Raw genomic sequence first — 22,544 nt, forward strand, 5'->3', positions numbered from 1 at the left:
TACCAGAGAGGGAGGTAAAGTAACCAGCCAGGCGTATGCACCAGGGGTTAAAAGACCTGCAGGGGAAGTTGGAAATGCAGGGGAGCCACCTGAATCCTGGGTAGCTGCCAACGAATCCTGGGGGACACCTCAGAGGGAAGCAACCCCTCCTCCCTCTACAGATCGATGGTCCACTGGATCTTCCTGGGCTGAGAGCCCGACAGTCTCGGACAGAGAAAAGGGCATTTTGATTCCCAGGGATGGAGGGCCCAGGGCATTGGGAACACCCCCAATGCGCCACACATCCATGCCACTAATATGGGACGTTATGAAAAACCCCCAAAGCACGCAAACACTAATATACGGTCCAGCTATACAGGACTCTTTCTATGCATACCCCAATACGTCTTGCGCTGCCACCTCGATGGGCGAGGACCGCCCGGCCTCCCTGGCAGACCTACGGTCACTGTTGCAAGCGATCCCCACCAAGAACGACATTGCAGCACTGGCTAATCAAGTGGTGGCGGAATGTAAACAAGAGTTTATCCAACTACGACAAGATCTTTCCTCACTTACTCACAGGGTCGACACCCTGACAGAGCAACAATCAAATTCTCAGACGTCTATCCAATCTATTCAAGAGACTGTAGAAAACCAATCCAAGCAACTATTTGCCCTTCAACAACATGTAGACGACTTAGAGAATAGAAACAGACGGAACAATTTACGTATTAGAGGTATCCCGGAATCTATTGCCGCTCCTGATATACCTACTGCTCTCCGTTCTATCTTTAACAATCTGCTAAAGAGGCCACCAGGGGCTCCCGTCGAGCTCGATAGAGCCCATAGAGCCCTACGTCCCCCGGATCCAGATGACCCCCGCCCGAGGGATATCGTGTGCAGAGTGCATTTTTTCGCTGTAAAAGAGGCCATCCTACAAGCAGCTAGGGGGAAACAAAACTTGTCGTTTAATGGCTCTACCATACGCATAATGCCGGATCTCTCACGCCACACCCTGGCCCAACATGCGACCCTTAAGCCCCTTCTTGATGCCCTGAAGGAGAGGGGTCTACCGTTTCGATGGGGATTTCCATTCTCCCTGTCGGTGCGGAAGGACTCCCGTTGGATGGTCTTGCGATCCCCAGAAGACCTCCCGGCTTTTACTAAGAACCTGAATCTACCTACAATCCCTATTGCAACCTGGCCGACTACCCTACTCCAGCAGTGGGTACCTAGGGGACGGCCGGCCTCTTCTGGACGGTCCACACCTCCTGTGTCCGGCAGGGGGCTGCCCCCGAGAGAAAGGCGGGGTCGGGGGATGGGCCGTCCCCGGTGACCGATATAGATGTGCTCAGTGGCGGAATGTATGCTGCCTTTAAGTTTATTCATCGCCCGTACTGCATGAATATTTGATATTGTTGCCGGTTCCTGTGGTTATCTTTAATGTTTTTCTTACATGCACGGAGCTCGGCTTGGCTATGTCTGACATCCTTTTTCCCCAAATAGGTCGGGATCCTCTGTCCTGCCTAGATCAGGCGGATATGTTCCCCAGGAACAATTGTTCGGATTTAGTTTACTGTGCAAGGTTTTTTTTGCCTGATGTTCTCCCTGTTTTCGTTACTCTTTTCCTCTTATCCCCACTTTATCCTACTTGCCTCCAGCTTTCCCTTCTTTCTATTCTCGGCGGCCGGGCTGATAGTGTTCGATACCCTCTCTTATATATCTCTAATGTACTACTCTTTTATAGATGGCGGACCTAACCATTGCTTCTTTCAATGCCAGGGGCCTCAATGTTCCGGAGAAAAGGACACAGATACTGTATCATCTTCATAAACGGAAGGTGAGAATAGCGTGCCTCCAGGAGACACACTTCAAACAAGGACATGCCCCTATTCTTAAAAATAAATATTACCAGACATGGGTATCCTCAGATAACCCAGACTCCCGTTTTAAAGGCGTGGCAATAGCCATCCATAAATCCCTCCCACATCAAATCTTAAAGTGCACGACAGATAGTCTTGGAAGATATATTATACTCTCACTGAGGGTGGGAACCCACATTTTCACAATAATTAATGCTTACGCCCCAAATCAAAAACAGGACAGCTTTGTTTCCCGTCTGATTGACGTCGCGATCCCCTTGCTACAGGGCACGGTGATTTTATGTGGCGACCTAAATGTCACCCTCGACCCCACATTAGATAATTCCAAAGGGAAATCTAGCATTGCATACACCACCATTAAACGGATCAAAAAAGCTCTACTGCGCATTCAATTGTTTGATACCTGGAGAATACAGCATCCCTCGGACAGAGACTATAGTTTTTATTCACACACTCAAGACTCTTATAGTCGTCTTGACTACATACTAATTCAACATAGCGCTCTCCCATGGATCCAACATACGGGAATGGATAATATATTGTGGTCAGACCACGCGCCGGTGTATTGCACAATAGAGATCCCCTCTCTTTCGTCTCCTAAAGGGTCGTGGCGGCTGAATGAGTCGTTGCTACTGGATGAGCTTTGTGTTACTGATATTCAGACCTCTATTACTAGGTTCATGGAGGACCACTCAGTAGATGACACAGCCCCCACATATAAGTGGGAAGCATTGAAATGTGTCCTACGAGGTATTTTTATTAAACACGGGTCCCGAATCAAGAAAGAAAAGGCCCAAAGCATAGTAAAAGCTCTCCAGAAGGTCTCTGAACTGGAGCTCATCCACAAGCGAGCCTTATCGGCCACAAATCTACAAGCCCTTTTACAAGCTAGGTTCCAGGTTAAAAAACTGCTTGATTCCTCATATCAGCGTCTAATACAGGTGGGAAGGGGGAGGTTTTACGAGTTTGGGGACAAACCCGGCAGATTGTTGGCCAACGCGCTGAGAGAAGAAAGAGCTCATACCCTCATACCTTGCATCAAGAACCCACGCGACGAAATACTCTATGCCACCCCAGAAATCTCGAATACTTTCCACGACTATTATTCCAAGTTATATAATTTACCGGTCGAGCCCCCCAGGTCGAGTGATGAGGGCCCTTTAATGCCCTCACCTTTTGGACGTCTCGATAGCTCTATAATTGACAACTTGGAAAGTCCATTTATACTGGAGGACCTGCTGGCAGTGATTCGCGACACGCCTGGAAACAAGAGCCCTGGCCCCGACGGATTCCCTGCCAAATTTTATAAATCCTTTTCGGAACAATTAGCACCCCTAATGCTCCTTTCCTTTAACTCGATTTCGGACTCTGTCCCCTTCCCACCCCATTCCACCGCAGCACACATCTCATTACTCAGTAAGGCTGGAAAGGACCCCACGGTGTGTGGTAGTTTTAGACCAATATCACTTCTTAATGTAGATTTAAAAATTTATGCCAAGCTTTTGGCAAATAGACTTGGTCCTTTGCTTCCTGACCTGATCCATTTGGACCAGGTTGGGTTTGTTCCAGGTAGAGAGGCAAGGGACAACACCATAAAAACCTTGGATTTAATTCAACACGCACATACTAAACAACTGCCGATGATGTTGCTATCCTTGGACGCTGAGAAGGCTTTCGATAGAGTCTCCTGGCAGTCAATTGCACAGACCTTGGACCACATAGGTTTGGGACCGGTTTTCTCATCCAAAATTATGGCTTTATACCATGCCCCGACTGCTCACCTTAAGATCAATGGCACTCTATCGAAACCCTTCTCCATTCGAAACGGGACCCGGCAGGGATGTCCCTTGTCACCTTTATTGTATGTCTTAGTCATGGAACACTTGTTGTCGGCCATCCGGGCCAACCCGGACATAAAGGGAATTAAAATCGCCAACCGGGAGCATAAATGTGCTGCTTTTGCTGATGATCTCCTTATTTATCTATGTAACCCCATCACCTCTCTCCCATCCTTAATGGTGGAGCTGAACCGCTTTAGCAAATGGTCCAACTTTAAAATCAATTTTGATAAATCAGAAGCCTTAAATATTTCTCTACCCCAAACAACTGTGAATGTTATAAAACCAAACTTTCCCTTTAGATGGCCACCCCACGGTAATATTGGGTACTTGGGCATCAAGATCCCATCTGACTTGTCCAAGCTCTTTCAATTAAACTACCAAAGTTTCCTGTCACGGCTCGAGGGTGATTTAGCCCGGTGGCACAGAGGCACTCTTTCATGGTTCGGCAGGATCAGCGCACTCAGGATGACGGCGCTGCCGAGATTGCTGTACTTGATACAGACAGTTCCGGTGTATGTTCCAGCATCCTATTGGGCCAAGATGCAGCGCATATTCAATCAATTTGTTTGGTCCGGAAGGCGTGCCCGTATAGGGAGTAGCGTCCTAACTAGGACCAAGAATGCGGGAGGGACAGGACTACCTGACTGTAGGCGGTACTACTTAGCAGCCGCTTATGCCAGGATCCTGGACCTTCTACATAATACTGGTTCTAAGCTTTGGGTCTGTATGGCACAGGATATGTGCCCCTTATCATTACCGACCCTGCCCTGGACCTGGCCGCTCCTCACCAGACATAAGATTGAGATGTCTTATAGTACTAAACAAACATTGAAAACGGTCCACTCTGTGACATCACGCAATCTCATGATTCAGCCTGGAGGGCCCCTTATGCCACTAACCGATAACCCGGAGTTTTTACCGGGAGCGTCATCTAATAATTTTCTGGGAAGCACGAAACTGACTCCTTTAAGATTAAACCGGGTGGCTCCGGGCGGGTCTCTCATCCCACTCCTGGAGATAGTAGAGGGCCGGAATTTCAAAATGCGATTTAACTTTGAGTATGCTCAACTCAAGCATTTCCTAGCCTCTCAGGACACTACCAGGGCTCATTCTCCACCCCAAACTCCTTTTGAAAACCTTTGCACTGGGCCTTCCGACACGCGTCATGCAATATCAAGGGTGTATAAGCTTATGACTAGTGCAGCAGAGGGGTCGCTTCCTCGCTTTTGTAGAACTTGGGAGTTGGAACTCAACCAAACGATCCCCAGGAATCTATGGGAGCGTTGTTTCCGCTTGACCCACAGGTCGGTAGTTGCCACTAGGATGCAAGAAACCAGCTATAAAATACTTTCCAGGTGGTACAGGGTTCCGGCGTCTCTTCATGCGTGGTGCCCCGAAATACCGGACACGTGCTGGCGTTGCGGGGCCTCAGGAGGTACCATGTCTCACATCTGGTGGCACTGCCCGGGCCTGTCGGTCTTTTGGAACAAAGTACTGGTAGCCATAAAAGAGGTTACAGGGATCGTAGTACCCAGCCGCCCGGAGGCAGCTTTACTGTATATCTTTAACGTACCGGAAAAGGTTTTTAAAAAATCCATTTTGGGTCACCTTCTTCAGGCCGCCAAGACAGTGGTCCCACGGCGATGGAAAGACTCAACCCCCCCGACATTGGACGAGTGGGTAACAGAGGTGAATGTGATACATCGCATGGAGAGGGTGATGGCCCAATCACGAGGGCAAACAGTGGAGACAGCCACTAAGTGGTTCCAGTGGGAGTCTTTCCTGTCCAGTGAGAAATTTCTTGAACTAATTTAATCTCCGGATTGGGGGCACCCTGGCCTTTTCTCTTTTAGACAGTACACACCATCCTCCCGACAAATTTTAGCTCAATAGACAAGGCATCAGCCCCGGTCGCCTCTCCCTACTTTCTATCTCTCCCCTCTTTTCTCTGAAATACCTCTCCTTCTTTGGATTCTATGACTATCACTCAACTTAATCTCTTCTTCTTGTTACATTATCATCTAAGGTTTTAAATGTTTACCCGGGTATTATTTCTACTATCCATAGAATATCATGAAGCCTGCGAAGGCATGGTATTGCATTGACTTGGGATTTCTGATCTGTATCATTTGGTACAGCATGGATGTATGATGTATGTTTTAATTTTGTAATCCCTTTGAAATTTAATAAAATCTTAAATTGGAAAAAAGAAAGTTTACATTTATTCCACATACTCTCCACTATGTCAACACACTTCTTACATCGGTATTCCAAGTTCTGTAAACCTAGCAAAAAGGATTTCAGTTGTGCCTCAACCCAGGCATCCATAGCAGCCATGTCATCAGAAAAGGTATGAAATGTGGTACCCTTGAGGTGTTTCTTCAGGTTTGAAATCAGATGATGGTCGGAGGGAGCTAGATTTGGTGAATAAGGAGGGTGGTCAACCAGCTGGAAGCCCAGCTCTGCCAGTTTTGCCGTGGTCGCTTGTGCAGTGTGAGAAGAGGCGTTGTCTTACAGGAACAAGATTCCTTTGGACAGCTTGCCGCGCATTTTGACCTTCAGAGCTGCCTTCAATTCGTTCAAAAGTTCAATGTAATACCTTGCATTGATGGTGGAACCCTTTTGAAGGTAGTCCACTAACAGCACGCCCTCCTTATTCCCAGAACACAGACGCTATCACCTTAGTGGCTGATTTTTGCACCCTAAACTTCTATGGACGAGGAGAACCACTGTGCATCCACTCTTGACTGCCCCTTGTTTTCAGGGTCAAACAAATAAATCCAGGTCTCATCCATAGTGACCAGTGATCCAGGAAGTTATCAGTCCGGAAACGCTGACAAATGGACCGGGAAGTTTTCACTCGCATGCTTCTCTGATCTGTTGTCAAACATTTGGGGGACCCACTTTACAGATAGATTCCTCATGTCAAAATGTTCATGGATAATGACACAAACATGTTCTTCTCCAGTATGAGGTTGTGCACAGCATTGACGATCTCCGGAACAACAGCAATTCTCAGTCGTCCAGGAAGTTCCTAATCATTGGTGCTGAAGTGGCCCATTTTACATTTAGCAACCCAGTTCTTAACCTTGGAATATGAAGGGCATTGATCCCCCAATGTCTGTGACATATCACCATGAATATACTTTGTGGACTTTCCTTGCAGAAACAAGAATTTTATCCCTCCTCTGCTCTCAGTTGCTGTGAATATAGCATTAGACTCCGCCATCTTGTTTTCCCGTGTGCGTAGAACACTGTTGTCATAAGCAACAAACATAAAATTTTGAAAACATATATTAGATACATAAGGCATGTGATGTAACATTCGTTATCATAGAAACAAAAAAGATCACAAAGCCAAAGACTTATCAGCAGCCCCTTGTAGGCTGATAAATAATGGCTAAAGAGGTGTCAAACCTGGATTCCAGATGTGGTAAAATAAGGAATCTCAAACTTCACACTTATTGGAGGTTTTCCTTCTTTGTCTTCAGCTTCAACACTCGGGAGGCCAAAATGAGCTCTCATTAGATACTCCTTTCCACCCTGCCACAGGACAAAAGACAAAAAAACCCCATAAAATATTGGTTCTCCTTACCACAGTAATATAAAACAAAACCATGTGGTTAAAACAGTTCAGGAACCGGCCATTATCCTCTCCCTAGTCAAGACCATATTTCAGGTTTTTTCGCAAATACCATTTAAAAAGCGCTAATTTTATTATAAATCTTGTTCATGTTCAGATATGTAAATGATTTTTACAATACATGGTAATTAATTTTTATTCAATTCTTACACATTATATTTCTTTTACTTTTTACTAATATCATAAATATATTTCCAGATCAAAGGCTGGGGGCATTGGATCACTGCCTATACCCTCCATAATTGAAGCAGTTTATCTGATGAACGGCAGACATGTAGTGTCAATACAGAGAAATTAAAGGGGTTGTCCACTACTTTGACAACTCCACTAATTCCCCATGTTCGCCACCCAAAAAAAAGTCTATACACACCTCCGGTGCCGATGCAACTCCAGCTATGACGGAGCTCGAATTTCTGGGGCCAAGTGACATTGTTATGACACGAGAGTCCCTAGACCAATCAGCTCCTGCTTCCTTCACCCCACCTTCAGACGATTAAGTAATTAAAAGGAAGTGAGCGCTGCAGCTGTTAAATACTTTACCGTACAAAAGGTGAGGAGAAGGAAGCTGAAATGACATGACAACATCTTGTCGGCCCCGGGAACGTAAGTTCCGACATTGCTGGAACCACGCCGGCACCAAAGAAGAATATGGGCTTTGTTATTTTATGAGGACGAACATGGGGAATGAGAAAGAGTTCTCCAAGTAGTGGACAGCCCCTTTAATAAGTAGCTGACAGTTAATGGAAGAGCAAACTTACTTAGAACATCATAATTACGAAAGAGGTGCTTAAAGGGAACCTGTCAGCAGATTCCATATGCTTTCTGAGCTATAAGCAGGGTGTTCTGTAGGCTAATACCTCCTTCCTACCCATCCCTTTCTTGTAATATTGTGGAATATGAAAGTAATAAAAAACGTTTTATTACTTACATATTCGCTATGTAAATGAGCAGGGCTCTAACCCCACGGGCGTCACATTGCCCTGTGGGCGTTTGCATGTATTCCGTGGTATCACACCCCTGTTGGCGTGATACCATGGAATTACATGTGCGACGAGCTATCAGCGTATTTAGATCCCGTGCGTGCGCACGTACCATTCCTGCAGCAGTCATCAGAGTGCTCGCTTCTCTGTTTCAGATGCGCTCTGTGCAGGAGTCTTCTGTGTATGCGCAGAGGGCGTCTGAAGCAGAGAAGCGAACACCCTGATGACGGCTGCAGGAATGGTACGTGCGTATGCGCGGGATCTGAATACGCTGATGGTGACGTCGCACATGTAAATCCATGGTATTACGCCCCCAGGGGCGTGATACCACGGAATATATGCAAACGCCCATGGGGCTACAGCCCTGCTTATTTACATAGGGAATATGTAAGTAATAAAACGTTTTTTAATACTTTCATATTCCACAATATTACAAGAAAGGGATGGTTAGGAAGGAGTTATTAGCTTACAGAACACCCTGCTTATAGCTCAGAATGCATATAGGACCTGTTGACAGGTTCCCTTTAACAATGCAAGGTGAAGATTCCAGCCTATAAGGTAGACGATATGACTTCATATCAATCAGGGACCTCACATGACAATGAAAGTACAATATTTTAAAATATGATCACCTGGCGATCCCAAATTGAATTTTGGTACAGATGTGGCTAAGAGCATAGCAAACTCATGTGCAGTTTTGGAAATTTTTAAGTGAAACCAATTTTTCGTAAATGCATTTTAAAGTTTTGCATTTGCATGGGTAAAACATTAACAAAGATACTCTTGTGACATATCAGGTGAAAGCCTGTATAGTTCTGAGTGGAATGGGGTTAATTTTGTCTCGCTTTTTTCTAGCCTGAGTTATGAGGAGAAATGTAAAGGCAGACAACACCGAAATTCACACTTTTTTCAAACTTTGAAACTCAATTAAAAAATATAAATAATTTTTTTAAATGTTTTCTCTTCACATTTTGCAATGTCTGACATGCTATTATCAAATAACAAAATCTCAAAAGAATGAAAAATATAGAGGTAATAGTCATGGGTTCACTTGACATGGAATGACCCAATATTTTCCATGCTATATCTACAAAGAAGGGAATTTTGTTACTTACCGTAAATTCCTTTTCTTCTAGCTCTTATTGGGAGACCCAGACGATTGGGGTATAGCTACTGCCCTCTGGAGGCCACACAAAGCACTACATTAAAAGTGCAAGGCCCCTCCCCCTCTGGCTATACCCCCCCCGTGGTATCACGGGTTCTCCAGTTTTAGTGCCAAAGCAAGAAGGAGGAAGCCAATAACTGGTTTAAACAAATTAACTCCGAATAACATCGGAGAACTGAAAAACCGTTCAACATGAACAACATGTGTACCCGCAAACAACAAAAAAACATCCCGAAGGACAACAGGGCGGGTGCTGGGTCTCCCAATAAGAGCTAGAAGAAAAGGAATTTACGGTAAGTAACAAAATTCCCTTCTTCTTCAGCGCTCTATTGGGAGACCCAGACGATTGGGACGTCCAAAAGCTGTCCCTGGGTGGGTAAATAAATACCTCATGTTAGAGCTGCAAAACAGCCCTCCCCTACGGGGGTGTCACTGCCGCCTGCAGGACTCTTCTACCTAAGCTGGCATCCGCCGAAGCATAGGTATGCACCTGATAATGCTTGGTGAAAGTGTGCAGACTGGACCAGGTAGCTGCCTGGCACACCTGTTGAGCCGAAGCCTGGTGACGTAATGCCCAGGACGCACCCACGGCTCTGGTGGAGTGGGCTTTTAGCCCTGAAGGAACCGGAAGCCCCGCAGAACGGTAGGCCTCTAGAATTGGTTCTTTGATCCATCGAGCCAGGGTGGCTTTAGAAGCCTGCAACCCCTTGCGCGGACCAGCGACAAGGACGAAAAGTGCATCGGCACGGCGTATGGGCGCCGTGCGGGAAATGTAGATTCTGAGTGCTCTCACCAGATCTAGCAAACGTAAGGCCTTTTCATACCGGTGAACCGGATGAGGGCAAAAAGAAGGCAAGGAAATATCCTGATTAAGATGAAAAGAGGATACGACCTTAGGGAGAAACTCCGGAATGGGGCGCAGCACAACCTTGTCCTGGTGGAACACCAGGAAGGGAGCCTTAGATGACAGAGCTGCCAGCTCAGACACTCGCCGAAGCGATGTGATTGCAACAAGAAACGCCACTTTCTGCGACAGCCGAGAAAAGGAAACTTCCTTCAGAGGCTCGAAGGGCGGCTTCTGGAGAGCAACTAGTACCCTGTTCAGATCCCATGGATCTAACGGTCGCTTGTACGGGGGCACAATATGACAGACCCCCTGCAGGAACGTGCGCACCTTAGGAAGACGTGCTAGACGCTTCTGAAAAAACACGGATAGTGCCGAAACTTGCCCTTTAAGGGAGCTGAGCGACAAGCCCTTTTCTAACCCCGATTGCAGAAAGGAAAGAAACTTGGGCAATGCAAATGGCCAGGGAGACACTCCCTGAGCAGAGCACCAGGACAAGAAAATCTTCCACGTTCTGTGGTAGATCTTAGCCGAATTCGACTTTCTAGCTTGTCGCATTGTGGCAATGACTCCCTGAGATAATCCAGCAGATGCTAGGATCCAGGACTCAATGGCCACACAGTCAGGTTCAGGGCCGCAGAATTCTGATGGAAAAACGGCCCTTGGGACAGTAAGTCTGGTCGGTCTGGCAGTGACCACGGTCGACCGATCGTGAGATGCCACAGATCCGGATACCACAACCTCCTCGGCCAGTCTGGAGCGACGAGTATGACGCGGCTGCACTCGGATCTGATCTTGCGTAGCACTCTGGGCAAGAGCGCCAGAGGCGGAAACACGTATGGGAGCTGAAACTGCGACCAATCTTGAACCAAGGCGTCTGCCGCCAGAGCTCTTTGATCGCGCGACCTCGCCATGAATGCCGGGACCTTGTTGTTGTGCCGGGATGCCATTAGGTCGACGTCCGGCACTCCCCAGCGGCGACAGATTTCCTGAAACACGTCCGGGTGAAGGGACCATTCCCCTGCGTCCATGCCCTGGCGACTGAGGAAGTCTGCTTCCCAGTTTTCTACGCCTGGGATGTGAACCGCGGATATGGTGGATGCTCTGTCCTCCACCCACATTAGAATGCGCCGGACTTCTTGGAAGGCTTGCCGACTGCGCGTCCCTCCTTGGTGGTTGATGTATGCCACCGCTGTGGAGTTGTCCGATTGGATTCGGATCTGCTTTCCTTCCAGCCACTGTTGGAAGGCCAGTAGAGCAAGATACACTGCTCTGATCTCCAGAACATTGATCTGAAGGGTGGACTCCTGCGGAGTCCACGTCCCCTGAGCCCTGTGGTGGAGAAATACTGCTCCCCACCCTGACAGACTCGCATCTGTCGTGACTACTGCCCAGGATGGGGGCAGGAAGGATCTTCCCTGAGACAATGATGTGGGAAGGAGCCACCATTGTAGAGAGTCTTTGGCCGTCTGGGAAAGCGAGACTTTCCTGTCCAGGGACGTTGACTTCCCGTCCCATTGGCGGAGAATGTCCCATTGAAGTGGGCGCAGATGAAACTGCGCAAAGGGAACTGCTTCCATGGCTGCCACCATCTTCCCTAGGAAATGCATGAGGCGCCGCAAGGGATGCAACTGGCCCTGCAGGAGAGATTGCACCCCTGTCTGTAGTGACCGCTGCTTGTCCAGCGGAAGCTTCACTATCGCTGCTAGAGTATGAAACTCCATGCCAAGATACGTTAGTGACTGAGTCGGTGATAGGATCGACTTTGGAAAGTTGATGATCCATCCGAAAGACTGTAGAGTCTCCAGCGTAGCATTCAGGCTGAGTTGGCATGCCTCCTGAGAGGGAGCTTTGACCAATAAGTCGTCTAGGTAAGGAATCACCGAGTGTCCCTGAGAGTGCAAGACTGCTACCACCGCCGCCATGACCTTGGTGAAGACCCGTGGGGCTGTCGCCAGACCAAATGGAAGAGCTACGAACTGAAAATGGTCGTCTCCTATCACAAAACGTAGAAAACGTTGATGTTCTGTAGCAATTGGCACGTGGAGATAAGCATCTTTGATGTCTATTGAGGCAAGGAAGTCTCCTCTGGACATTGAGGCAATGACAGAGCGGAGGGTTTCCATCCGGAACCTCCTGGCGTGCACATGTTTGTTGAGCCGTTTTAGGTCCAGAACAGGACGGAACGAGCCGTCCTTTTTTGGAACCACAAAGAGATTGGAGTAAAACCCTTGCCCTTGTTCCTGAGGAGGGACTGGGATAACCACTCCTTCCGCTTTTAGGGAATCCACCGCCTGCAGCAGAGCATCTGCTCGGTCTGGACGTGGGGAGGTTCTGAAGAACCGAGCTGGAGGACGAGAATTGAACTCGATTCTGTACCCGCGAGACAAAATGTCCGTCACCCACCGGTCTTTGACCTGTGACATCCAAATGCCGGAAAAGCGGGAGAGCCTGCCCCCGACCGGCGATGCGGAGGGGGGGGGCTGGAAGTCATGAGGTAGCCGCTTTGGAAGCGGTACCTCCATTTGCTTTCTTGGGGCGTGTGTGAGTCCGCCACGAATCTGCGTTTCTTTGCGTCCTCTGAGTCCCTTTGGACGAGGTAAATGGTGTCTTGCCCGAACCTCGAAAGGACTGAAACCTCTGCTGCCACTTTTTCTGCTGAGGTTTGGGTGTTCTGGGTTGTGGTAAAGAGGAGTCTTTACCCTTGGACTGCTTAATGATGTCAGCCAATGGCTCGCCAAACAGTCTCTCTCTAGACAAAGGCAAACTGGTTAAACATTTTTTGGAACCAGCATCTGCTTTCCAGTCCTTTAACCACAAGGCTCTGCGCAAAACTACCGAATTGGCGGACGCCATTGAGGTGCGACTGGTAGATTCTAGGACCGCATTGATAGCGTAAGACGCAAACGCCGACATCTGCGTGGTAAGGTGCGCCACTTGCGGCACTGCTGGATGCATGATAGCATCCACTTTTGCTAAGCCAGCTGAAATAGCCTGGAGTGCCCATACGGCTGCGAATGCCGGAGCAAACGACGCGCCTATAGCTTCATAGACAGATTTTAACCAAAGGTCCATCTGTCTGTCATTGGCATCTTTAAGTGAAGCGCCATCCTCCACTGCAACTATGGATCTAGCTGCAAGTTTGGAAATCGGGGGGTCTACCTTTGGACACTGTGTCCAGCGCTTGACCACCTCAGGGGGGAAAGGGAAACGCGTATCCTTAGATCGTTTAGAGAAACGCCTTTCTGGGTGAGCGTCGTGCTTCTGGATTGATTCTCTGAAGTCAGAGTGATCTAACAAAGCACTCAATTTACGCTTGGGATAAAGGAAACGAAACTTTTCCTGCTCCGCAGCCGCCTCTTCTGCTGAAGGGGCTGGGGGAGAAATATCCAACAGCCTATTGATGGCTGAGATAAGGTCGTCTACCATGGCATCCCCATCCGGGGTATCCAGGTTGAGAGGGGTTCCAGGAGTGGATTCCTGATCACTCTCATCAGACACATCACAGGGAGACTGATTGCGCTGAGACCCTGAGCAGTGTGAAGACGTCGAGGGTCTTTCCCAGCGAGCTCGCTTAGGGTGGCTGGGGCCATCATCTGAGTCATAATCCTCGGCCTGTGAAGCCGGGGACCCCCCTGTGGGCTGGATACATTCCAAGTAAGGGGGACCTGAGGACAGAGGCCTCGCCGTGCCCAGAGACTGAGCCCCATGCATAGATTGCAAGGTCTCAAGGATTTTTGCCATAGATACAGACATATTATCTGCAAAAACTGCAAAGTCCGTCCCTGTCACCGGGGCAGAACTTACAAGCGTCTCAGCCTGGGTCGCTACCTCTCCTGACTCCGGCTGGCGAAGCAGCACCGGGTCGGAGCATTGCACACAATGGGGGTCATCAGAGCCTGCTGGTAGATTAGCCCCACATGCAGCACACGCAGTATACACAGCCCTTTTTGCCTTGGCCGCCTTGCGTTTTGAGGATGACATGTTGCTGCTTCCACAGAGCGATCTGGGATATGCAGCCAGAAGCGCACCTCACAGTGCAAGAAATACAATATCTATATAACTGTATCCAGTACACTGATACACAGTGAGGCACTAGAGGGACCAGCACAGAAAAATCGCTTACCGCCCGCTTAAAAAGCGGGTGTGTGGTCGCCAGATAGCCCCTAGTCCAGGTCTCCCAGAGCCTTGCGTCCTTCCTCCAGCCAGGCATGCATGTAATGGCTGCCGGCGTCTCGAGAGAGGAAGGGGGGCGGGCCCTGGGCGTTCCTGGCCAAGAGCGGGAAGCCTGCTTCCCTCTGTGCCAAGTGAGAGGGCTGGAGCATGTAAATCAGGCTCCAGCCCTCGTCGCTGCTTGCGAACAGCGTCTCTCCCCTACCCTGAATGACAGGGTGGGGGCGGGAACGAAACGGAGCTGCCGGCGTCCTAGGCCCAAAAAGCCGGGGACTAAAGTTATAACCGCCGCCGCCGTAAAAGCGCGGACGGCGGATCCCCGGCGCACCACAAGTCACAGCAGCGCCGCCCGGTCCAGAGGGGGTCGGCGCTGCGTTCCCAAACACAAACAATCCCCCAGTAATCTGTAGGGACACCAACTCCACGTTGCGGTCCCCGGCGCACTATAACACCCAGCCAGCCCGGAGTGTGTCTGTGCCTGCCGGGGACACAGAGTACCTGTAAGATGCAGGGCCCTGTCCCTGATCGTACTCCTGCTCCGAATCCATCAGGTTCTAATGGGTCTGTGGATGGAGCCCGGCATCAGAGCTGAGAGGCCGGCAGGATCCCACTTCCACAGAGCCCTACAAGGGGATGTGGAAGGAAAACAGCATGTCAGGCTCCAGCCCTGTACCAGCAATAGGTACCTCAACCTTACAACACCATCCAGGGGTGAGAAGGGAGCATGCTGGGAACACTATATGTGTCCTCTTTTCTTCCATCCGACCTAGTCAGCAGCTACTGCTGACTAAAATCTGTGGAGCTATGCATGGAATGTCTGACCTCCTTCGCACACAAAGCTAAAACTGGAGAACCCGTGATACCACGGGGGGGTATAGCCAGAGGGGGAGGGGCCTTGCACTTTTAATGTAGTGCTTTGTGTGGCCTCCAGAGGGCAGTAGCTATACCCCAATCGTCTGGGTCTCCCAATAGAGCGCTGAAGAAATAGGAATTTGAGACAATCCATGGATATGGTCATGATCAGAAAACATTTGCAGCTGTGGGTAAATTATAAAAGTTTTGGTAGCTGGTAATCCACAAGAACTCATCTTCCTGAATAATTGAATAATTGATATATCATATTTATGTGTTGTATGTATAGAGCTCTTGAGGAATGTTCTGTAAGATGACTGTCATAATGTTTGCCTATGAGGTTCCTGGGGGAAAATAAGTCAGACAGCAGAAATATGGCCTATAACTGGATTAGAATTGAATCTAATCAGCCATCCTCATCTTGCCTCAGTGGAGAGAGGAGTGAGCGGTCTGGAAGACTCCTTTCTCATATCTCATCTACCAAATATCTTTGTGTCGGACCCGAGGAGAAGCCACAAATATTGCGGATCTGTCCACATTTCACATGGTGTTCTCCACCAGAAATTTTCATGGATCTAATTCAGACTTATTTGCATTTTACCTACCTGTAATTGCTTAGGCACATTTTTTTTTTTTTTTTTTTTAAAGTCCCGGCTATAGCTTTTAAAAACTAGACCACTCAACGAATTTAAGTGCAGGTTTGGAGTGCACTTTAAACCCACAGATGCTTCACAAAATTGTATAACCTTGAGCCATAAAAATGGAAAAATACATTTTTCCCACAAAAATATTGTTGTAACCCTACATTTTTCATTTTTACAAGGGCAACAGGAAAAATGGACATTTCATTTTATTGTGCAATTTCTCACGAATACATAAATAGCCCAAATGTGATGGAAAACTACTGTTTGTGCGTCCAGCAGGGCTCTGAAGGGAAGGAGCACCATTTGACTTTTGGAGCACAAAAGTAGCTGGAATAAACAGCAGAAGCAATGTCGCTTTTGCAGAGCCCAGATGTGCCCAAACAGTGGAATTTATCTAGAAGTGTGGTGAGCATCTTGAACCTGCAGGTGCTTCACAGAATTTTGAACCATTTGGACTGTGAAAATTAAAAATTACGTTTATTTACTAAAATGTTTTTTTTTTTTTTTTTTTTTTGGTAGCTCCAAATGTTTAATTTTTACAAGGGTAATGAGAAAATAGACCAAATAATTTGTTGTGCAATATCTCCTCAGTACAGGGATACCAGGATACCATATATCTAGTTTGGGCACACGGCAAAAACTCTTGTCTCATTGGCTATTTTCGCTCTGATTTCTCTCACAATTGCACTTCTAATTTTGTTTGTATGGCTAATGTTTTTTATTCTTTGTGTTAATAGAGATGCTTAATAAAACTGACTTTCTTAACAAAAAGGGTTGCTATTGTTCTATGACTTTTGCCGGGTAATGTATACACTCCATTTGGCCTCTGGCTTTCTATGTTACTCTACGGGAGTGGCCCTGATCACATCTCGTGGTATTCTGGTTTCCTTATATGTCCATCATTGTAATGAATTCCATGCTAGAAATGTGTACCTCAGAAAGAGTTGGAACATGGAGCTCAGATCAGAGACAAATCATGGTGGTTTCTCTCATGGCTGTACGCCTCCTGCTGCCCCCACTGATGATTCAGATAAAATCATCCCAGTCGAAGTGTCGATCTATATTTGACATGGGTGGTCCCCGAAGAGGGGAGATCAATAATAGAGAGCCTGAAAGACACTTCTCTCAGATTAACAAGGTTTATCTGGAGGATAGGATACCTCCGGAGCATAGAGACCTCGAGTGGTGTGATTGTTAACACTACTTCTCAGCCTGAGACACTTGTATTTTTCGTCATTATTTGCCAACAAACAAGGTCTATGTGGACTCAAATGAGAAGATGGATGCATAAATTCAAGTCCACAAATATTTTCCAGAAAGATAGAAAGAAATGTAATAGCGGGTGGATGTAAAATTGGCCAACGTGTAATGCCTCAAAAACTGACACAATCCGGGCCAGAGCAAACATGCAAAAATAGATGGATGATGAGGTTTCCATACACAAATAAGACACTTCGGCTTACAAAGGGGATAGCGTCTCAGGTCGAAGAAGAAGACCCTGATCCATCTGGCTGTCTGAGGTCATGGCAAGAAAATACATTTTCTGGGATGGCATCAAACCTAACGTTTGTCTGTTTATGATACAACTTAAGAGCTCCAAGGAATCAAAGGTGATTTGGAGAATGGACCGATCCTCCTCAATGGACAGGGCCGTTGTCAAAAGGTTATTCAAAGACAGGATGAGTGCCACTCCTCTCGCTAGCAGGTGAATGATCTGGAGAGCGAGCACCTTTGCAAAGACCCTGGATCCTATCATCAGTCCAATGGTGAGTGCAACAAAGTGGAAATTAAGAAAAAACAGACAGCAAAGCGAAAACACTGGTGGCACTCAGTGATGGGTATGTGAAGATGCACATCGCGTAAGTACCGAAGAGAGGAATTCTCTTACGCCTCAGTCACAATACCAGATAATGCAAGGATTCCAAGCAAAATCTATGCATCAGCACAAATCTGTTGAGACTTAACTGCACAATCGGTATGACCAAACCATCCTCTTTGGGAACTCTGAACAGGCTGGAGTAGTATCCCTGAAAATGTTCGGCATCTAGAATGGGGACAATGATTTCTTGTAGCTGAAGGTCATGGATGGCAAAAAAACAGGCTAATGTGCAGGTCAGATGTTTGGAGGAGATTAAAGCACCTCCTGCATTTTTTTTATTGCACTGCAATAGTGATGCTTTAAATCTAAGTCCCCTGACCCCTGTCTTATACTCACCTTCCAGCAGCTTCATCTTCTATCACCGTCTCTACGGTCGGTCTCCTGTGATTTGTGACCTACCGCAATGGAGTGTTTACTGGAGCATGCCGGTCACAACTTAACACACCTCTATGACAGCCTCATCCTGGCTCTCAGAGATGCTTCAGAGACTGTCAGAAATTACAGTCACAAAGGGCACTGCGGGACAACAGCGGCATTGGTAAAAGGTGAAGACACCGTAAGACGAGTATATGACAGGAGACTTAGATTAAAAGTGCCACTTCAGTGCTGGAAAAAAATAAAATGCTGGAGTGGTACTTAAAAGGAAAGAACCTCATTGGGGGCAGGGAGGCAAGTTTGGTCTCGCAGCCCAGAGATACTTTTATCCTGACCCAGGCGCTGTCCATGTGAGTCATCCAGAACACCCTGAAAGAGAAAAGACATTCCACCATCCAAGGTGGTGATACCAATGTGGAAACACCTTCATGCATTTGTATGCCGTGGAACTAGCATGCCAGATAGGTTTAGGCATCAAAAAAGTGCAGTGTGGAGTTGGAGGGTCGAGAAGACCTTTGGTCGGCTCCGTGGGAAGAGGTGTTGCAAAAGAAGCAAGCTCTCTAGGAGCACCTAGATGGCTGAAAGTTAACATAGACAGAACAAAGTGAAACCACACAGCGGTGTGGCACCCTTTGTGAGGAGCAACCCAAAAGGCATGAAAAAAAATAGGCTGCTGCCAAAAGGGCTGGAAGGGTAGACTTCATGCATTAATCGAGCCCTGCTTGAAAATGGAGCAGAAAGAGGGGGGAAAAAAAAAAGGCACTGGGGCCCTGGAAAAAAGAAAAAAAGCCATAAAAAAAGTACAGAGCAAAGCCAAAGGGGCTACAGCCCAGTGGATTGGAGAGAAGGGAAAGAAGGGACCTGGGACCTAGCTGGAATAAAGAGGAGGGAGGACCCACCAATAAATAGCTCATACCCAGGACCTGTGGGAAATGGAAGTGGGCGGATCAGGATTTTAGAGTAATTAAACTCCCTCATCCGATGTCATCAACACCCATAGACTCGGTCCTTTGGTTGCCTCGCACAGATGGTGGGCACACTGGCATTCTGCTGCAGTAATAGTCATGAGATATAGGTGACCAGTGGTTGATGGCATTTGCATGGAAGTACATTACTATGGAGTGTACAGTTTGTCTTACATGCGATAGTGATCTAAGGTGGCAGACATCCGCACCATCTGGGAAAAACAGAAAACAAAAAAAATTCCCACTCTATATAGAGTTAGGTAATAAGGTATTTGTACTACAAAAAAAAACAAACAAAAGACAAGCACTCATTCAGTTACATTGACCCAAAAATATAAAAAATATATAAAAAAAACTAATATTACGTATGCTGATATTACTGAGTATGTATTTTGATTATTATTTATGCATTTTATTTTTTTCTCTTTATGGTCCTTACCATGTGAGCTAATTCACATGGTAAACGCACATCCCAAAGAAAAAAAAAGCACAACACCTCCTTCGTAAAGATCGTAAAATTAGCACTAAATTAAAAGGTCCAAATCTCTGGAATCGGTTGACGGATTTAAAAGAAGAAAACATGAAACATTCAGTGAAGAGGTGGGAAGAAAATAAAAAACTGTCTACATTTGACGTGGAGATAGGACCTCTAAGTCGAAAAGTGAACGAGTCCTGGAAAGGTTAATTGTGAAATTATTGGAAGATAACCCAGTCTACGCCTGACTTCGCCTGCCATTCTAGTAAAAAAATAACACTTACGAGATATCAGCAATAGGTACAGGTGCATCTCAATAAATTAGAATATCATCAAAAGTTAATTTATTTCAGTAATTCAATACAAAAAGGGAAACATGTATTATATAGAGTCATCACACACAGAGTGGTCTATTTCAAGTGTTTATTTCTGTTAATGTTGATGATTATGGCTTACAGCCAATGAAAACCCAAAAGTAGTGATAAGCGGACCCAGGCTGTAAAAGTTTGAATCATACTCTGGCCCGGGATTCTGGGTGTTTGATTCGGATCCAACACTCAAGAAATTAAAAAAAAAAAAAAAAAAAAAAAGGAGAAGTAAAGAAAATAAGAATGAATCAGGCCCTTCATATTTACGGAGACTCCGTCGCAGCTGTACGCTGCTCTCGCGACCTCTCCTTCACTTTCTGGGCGGCTCATCATTGCTCATCCATATGTGCTGCTTTCCCTTCCCACCGGCCATCCTGGCATCTGTGATTGGTTGCAGTCAGATGCGCCCCCAGCCTGTGCGACAGCGTCTGACTGCAAACCAGCCACAGGCGTCTGCGGGTAAAAATAATAAATAAAACAAGTAGAGTAGAGTCCCCCCATATTATGATACCCAGCACAGATAAAGCCTATGGTTACAGGGTGCAGCGCCCAGCCATGCGCTTATCTTGGCTGCATATCAAAATAAGAAGAACCATGTGTGCCTTTTTTTTTTTTTTAAACTATTTAATTAATTTTTTAAAAAATTGGTGGGCGGTCCCCCCAACTTTGATACTCATCCATGATCAAGCCCGACAGCTGGGGCTGGTATTCTCAGACTCGGGAGTCCTATGGTTATTAGTGCCCCCAGCCTAAAAATAGCAACCTGTAGCTGCCTGAGATTGTCACATCCATTAGATGTGACAAGCTCGGCACTTTACCCGACTCTTCCCGATTGCCCTTATGTGGTGGCAATCAGGGTAGTGAGGTGTTAATAGCAGCGCACAACTCTCATCAAGCCCAAAATTAGTGATAGGAAGGGGTCTATGACAAACAAAAGAAAAATCCTTTATTTGGAGTAAAATACAAAAACCCCACCCTTTTTCACCATTTTATTAACCCCAAAAAACACACCTGCAGGTCCGACGCAATCCACACGAGGTCCCATAATGCTACATTCGATCCTGGAGAGACCGAAAACATGTCCGATATCTCGAGGCTCCGGGAAACACTGATAAAAAGGACCTGGCTGGCAGCAGTGACACCACTCAGTCCACCGGAGGTCATACCCAGGTCATCCTGGTGACCTAAAGCACTCTGGCTTAAAGTACGGGGCCGTACCCCACACCCCGCCAGCCTCTTAACACGGACCGCGCCGGCCGGGGGTCAGGAACTGCAGCTCAAACCCTCCTGCCGGCACAGTCACTGTTAAAGTGCTGCACATCTATTTATGAACCAGAAGGCTCAGGATAAGGAGATTTCTGCGCTCGCTCACAGAGGAGGGCTGCACATCTAGTCATGAGCCTCCTGGTTCATGACTAGATGTGCAGAACTCCTCTGTGTGAGCGGGCGCAGAGATCTGGTCATCCTGAGCCACGTGGTTCATGAATCATGAACCAGGAGGCTCAGGATTAGCAGATCTCTGCACCCGCGAGGTTTCCTCCTGTCCACTATAATCATGCAAGGGGGCCCCCCTTATTTAGGGGTCTTACCCCCAGACTCCCGCTTCAATTATAAACAACTCCATGCCCACGTGGATTTAGAAAAATAATGTTTTTTCTCTCTGCAAAACATTGGGCTGCATTTTGAACACGTCCCTCCTATCACGTAACAAATTACGTCATACCTGAAAGGAGCCTGTACATTCTAACATCTACCTTTATTTTTAGTGCACAATCTAGACACACGCAGCACCTGAAGTGAATGCGTGACCTGGAAGCAGCTTGCCACCATGACACGGAGCCTTGGTGAGTATACCGCGCCCGCTCCTATCCCCACATCTCTTCCACCAACATTTTTTAAAATCGCTGGATTCTGGTCCCCATAGACTTATATGGGTAGCGGTTTTCGGACCGGATACGGATTTTTGAAAAAAATTTAGCATGGACCAGCCGTTCCCGGGTATCTGTGAGTCTGCTCATCTCTACCCAAAAGTCATTATCTCAGAAAATTAGAATAATTACCACAAAACACCTGCAAAGACTTCCTAAGTGTTTAAAATAGTCCCTTAGTCAGATTCAGTAGGCTACACAATCATGGGGAAGACTGCTGACTTGACAGATGTCCAGAAGACAGTCACTGACACACTCCACAAGGAGGGTAAGCCACAAAAGGTCATTGCTAAAGAAGCTGGCTGTTCACAGAGTGCTATATGCAAGCATATTAATGTGAAGTTGAGTGGAAGGAAAAAGTGTGGTAGAAAAAAAGTGCACAAGCAACCGGGATAACCGCAGCCTTGATAGGAATGTTAAGAAAAGGCCATTCAAAAATTTGGGGAAGATTCACAAGGAGTGGACTACTGTTGGAGTCAGTGCTTCACGAGTTACCACACACAGACGTATCCAGGACATGGGCTACAACTGTCGCATTCCTTGTGTCAAG

The 22,544-nt window shown here is 47.0% G+C and overlaps 1 protein-coding gene across 1 annotated transcript in view; it reads right to left on the reverse strand.

The window, feature by feature from the left end:
- Positions 1-22,544, reverse strand: part of LOC142315639 (AP-1 complex subunit mu-1) — a 127,987-nt gene that overhangs the window by 20,872 nt on the left and 84,571 nt on the right. The window contains exon 10 of the mRNA XM_075352562.1: positions 7,121-7,246. Coding sequence (XP_075208677.1) covers positions 7,121-7,246 — 126 coding nt within the window. The remainder of the gene's footprint in view (positions 1-7,120; positions 7,247-22,544) is intronic.

The sequence above is a fragment of the Anomaloglossus baeobatrachus genome, chromosome 1 (assembly GCF_048569485.1).
Source record: "Anomaloglossus baeobatrachus isolate aAnoBae1 chromosome 1, aAnoBae1.hap1, whole genome shotgun sequence".
In the NCBI taxonomy this organism is placed as follows: domain Eukaryota; kingdom Metazoa; phylum Chordata; class Amphibia; order Anura; family Aromobatidae; genus Anomaloglossus; species Anomaloglossus baeobatrachus.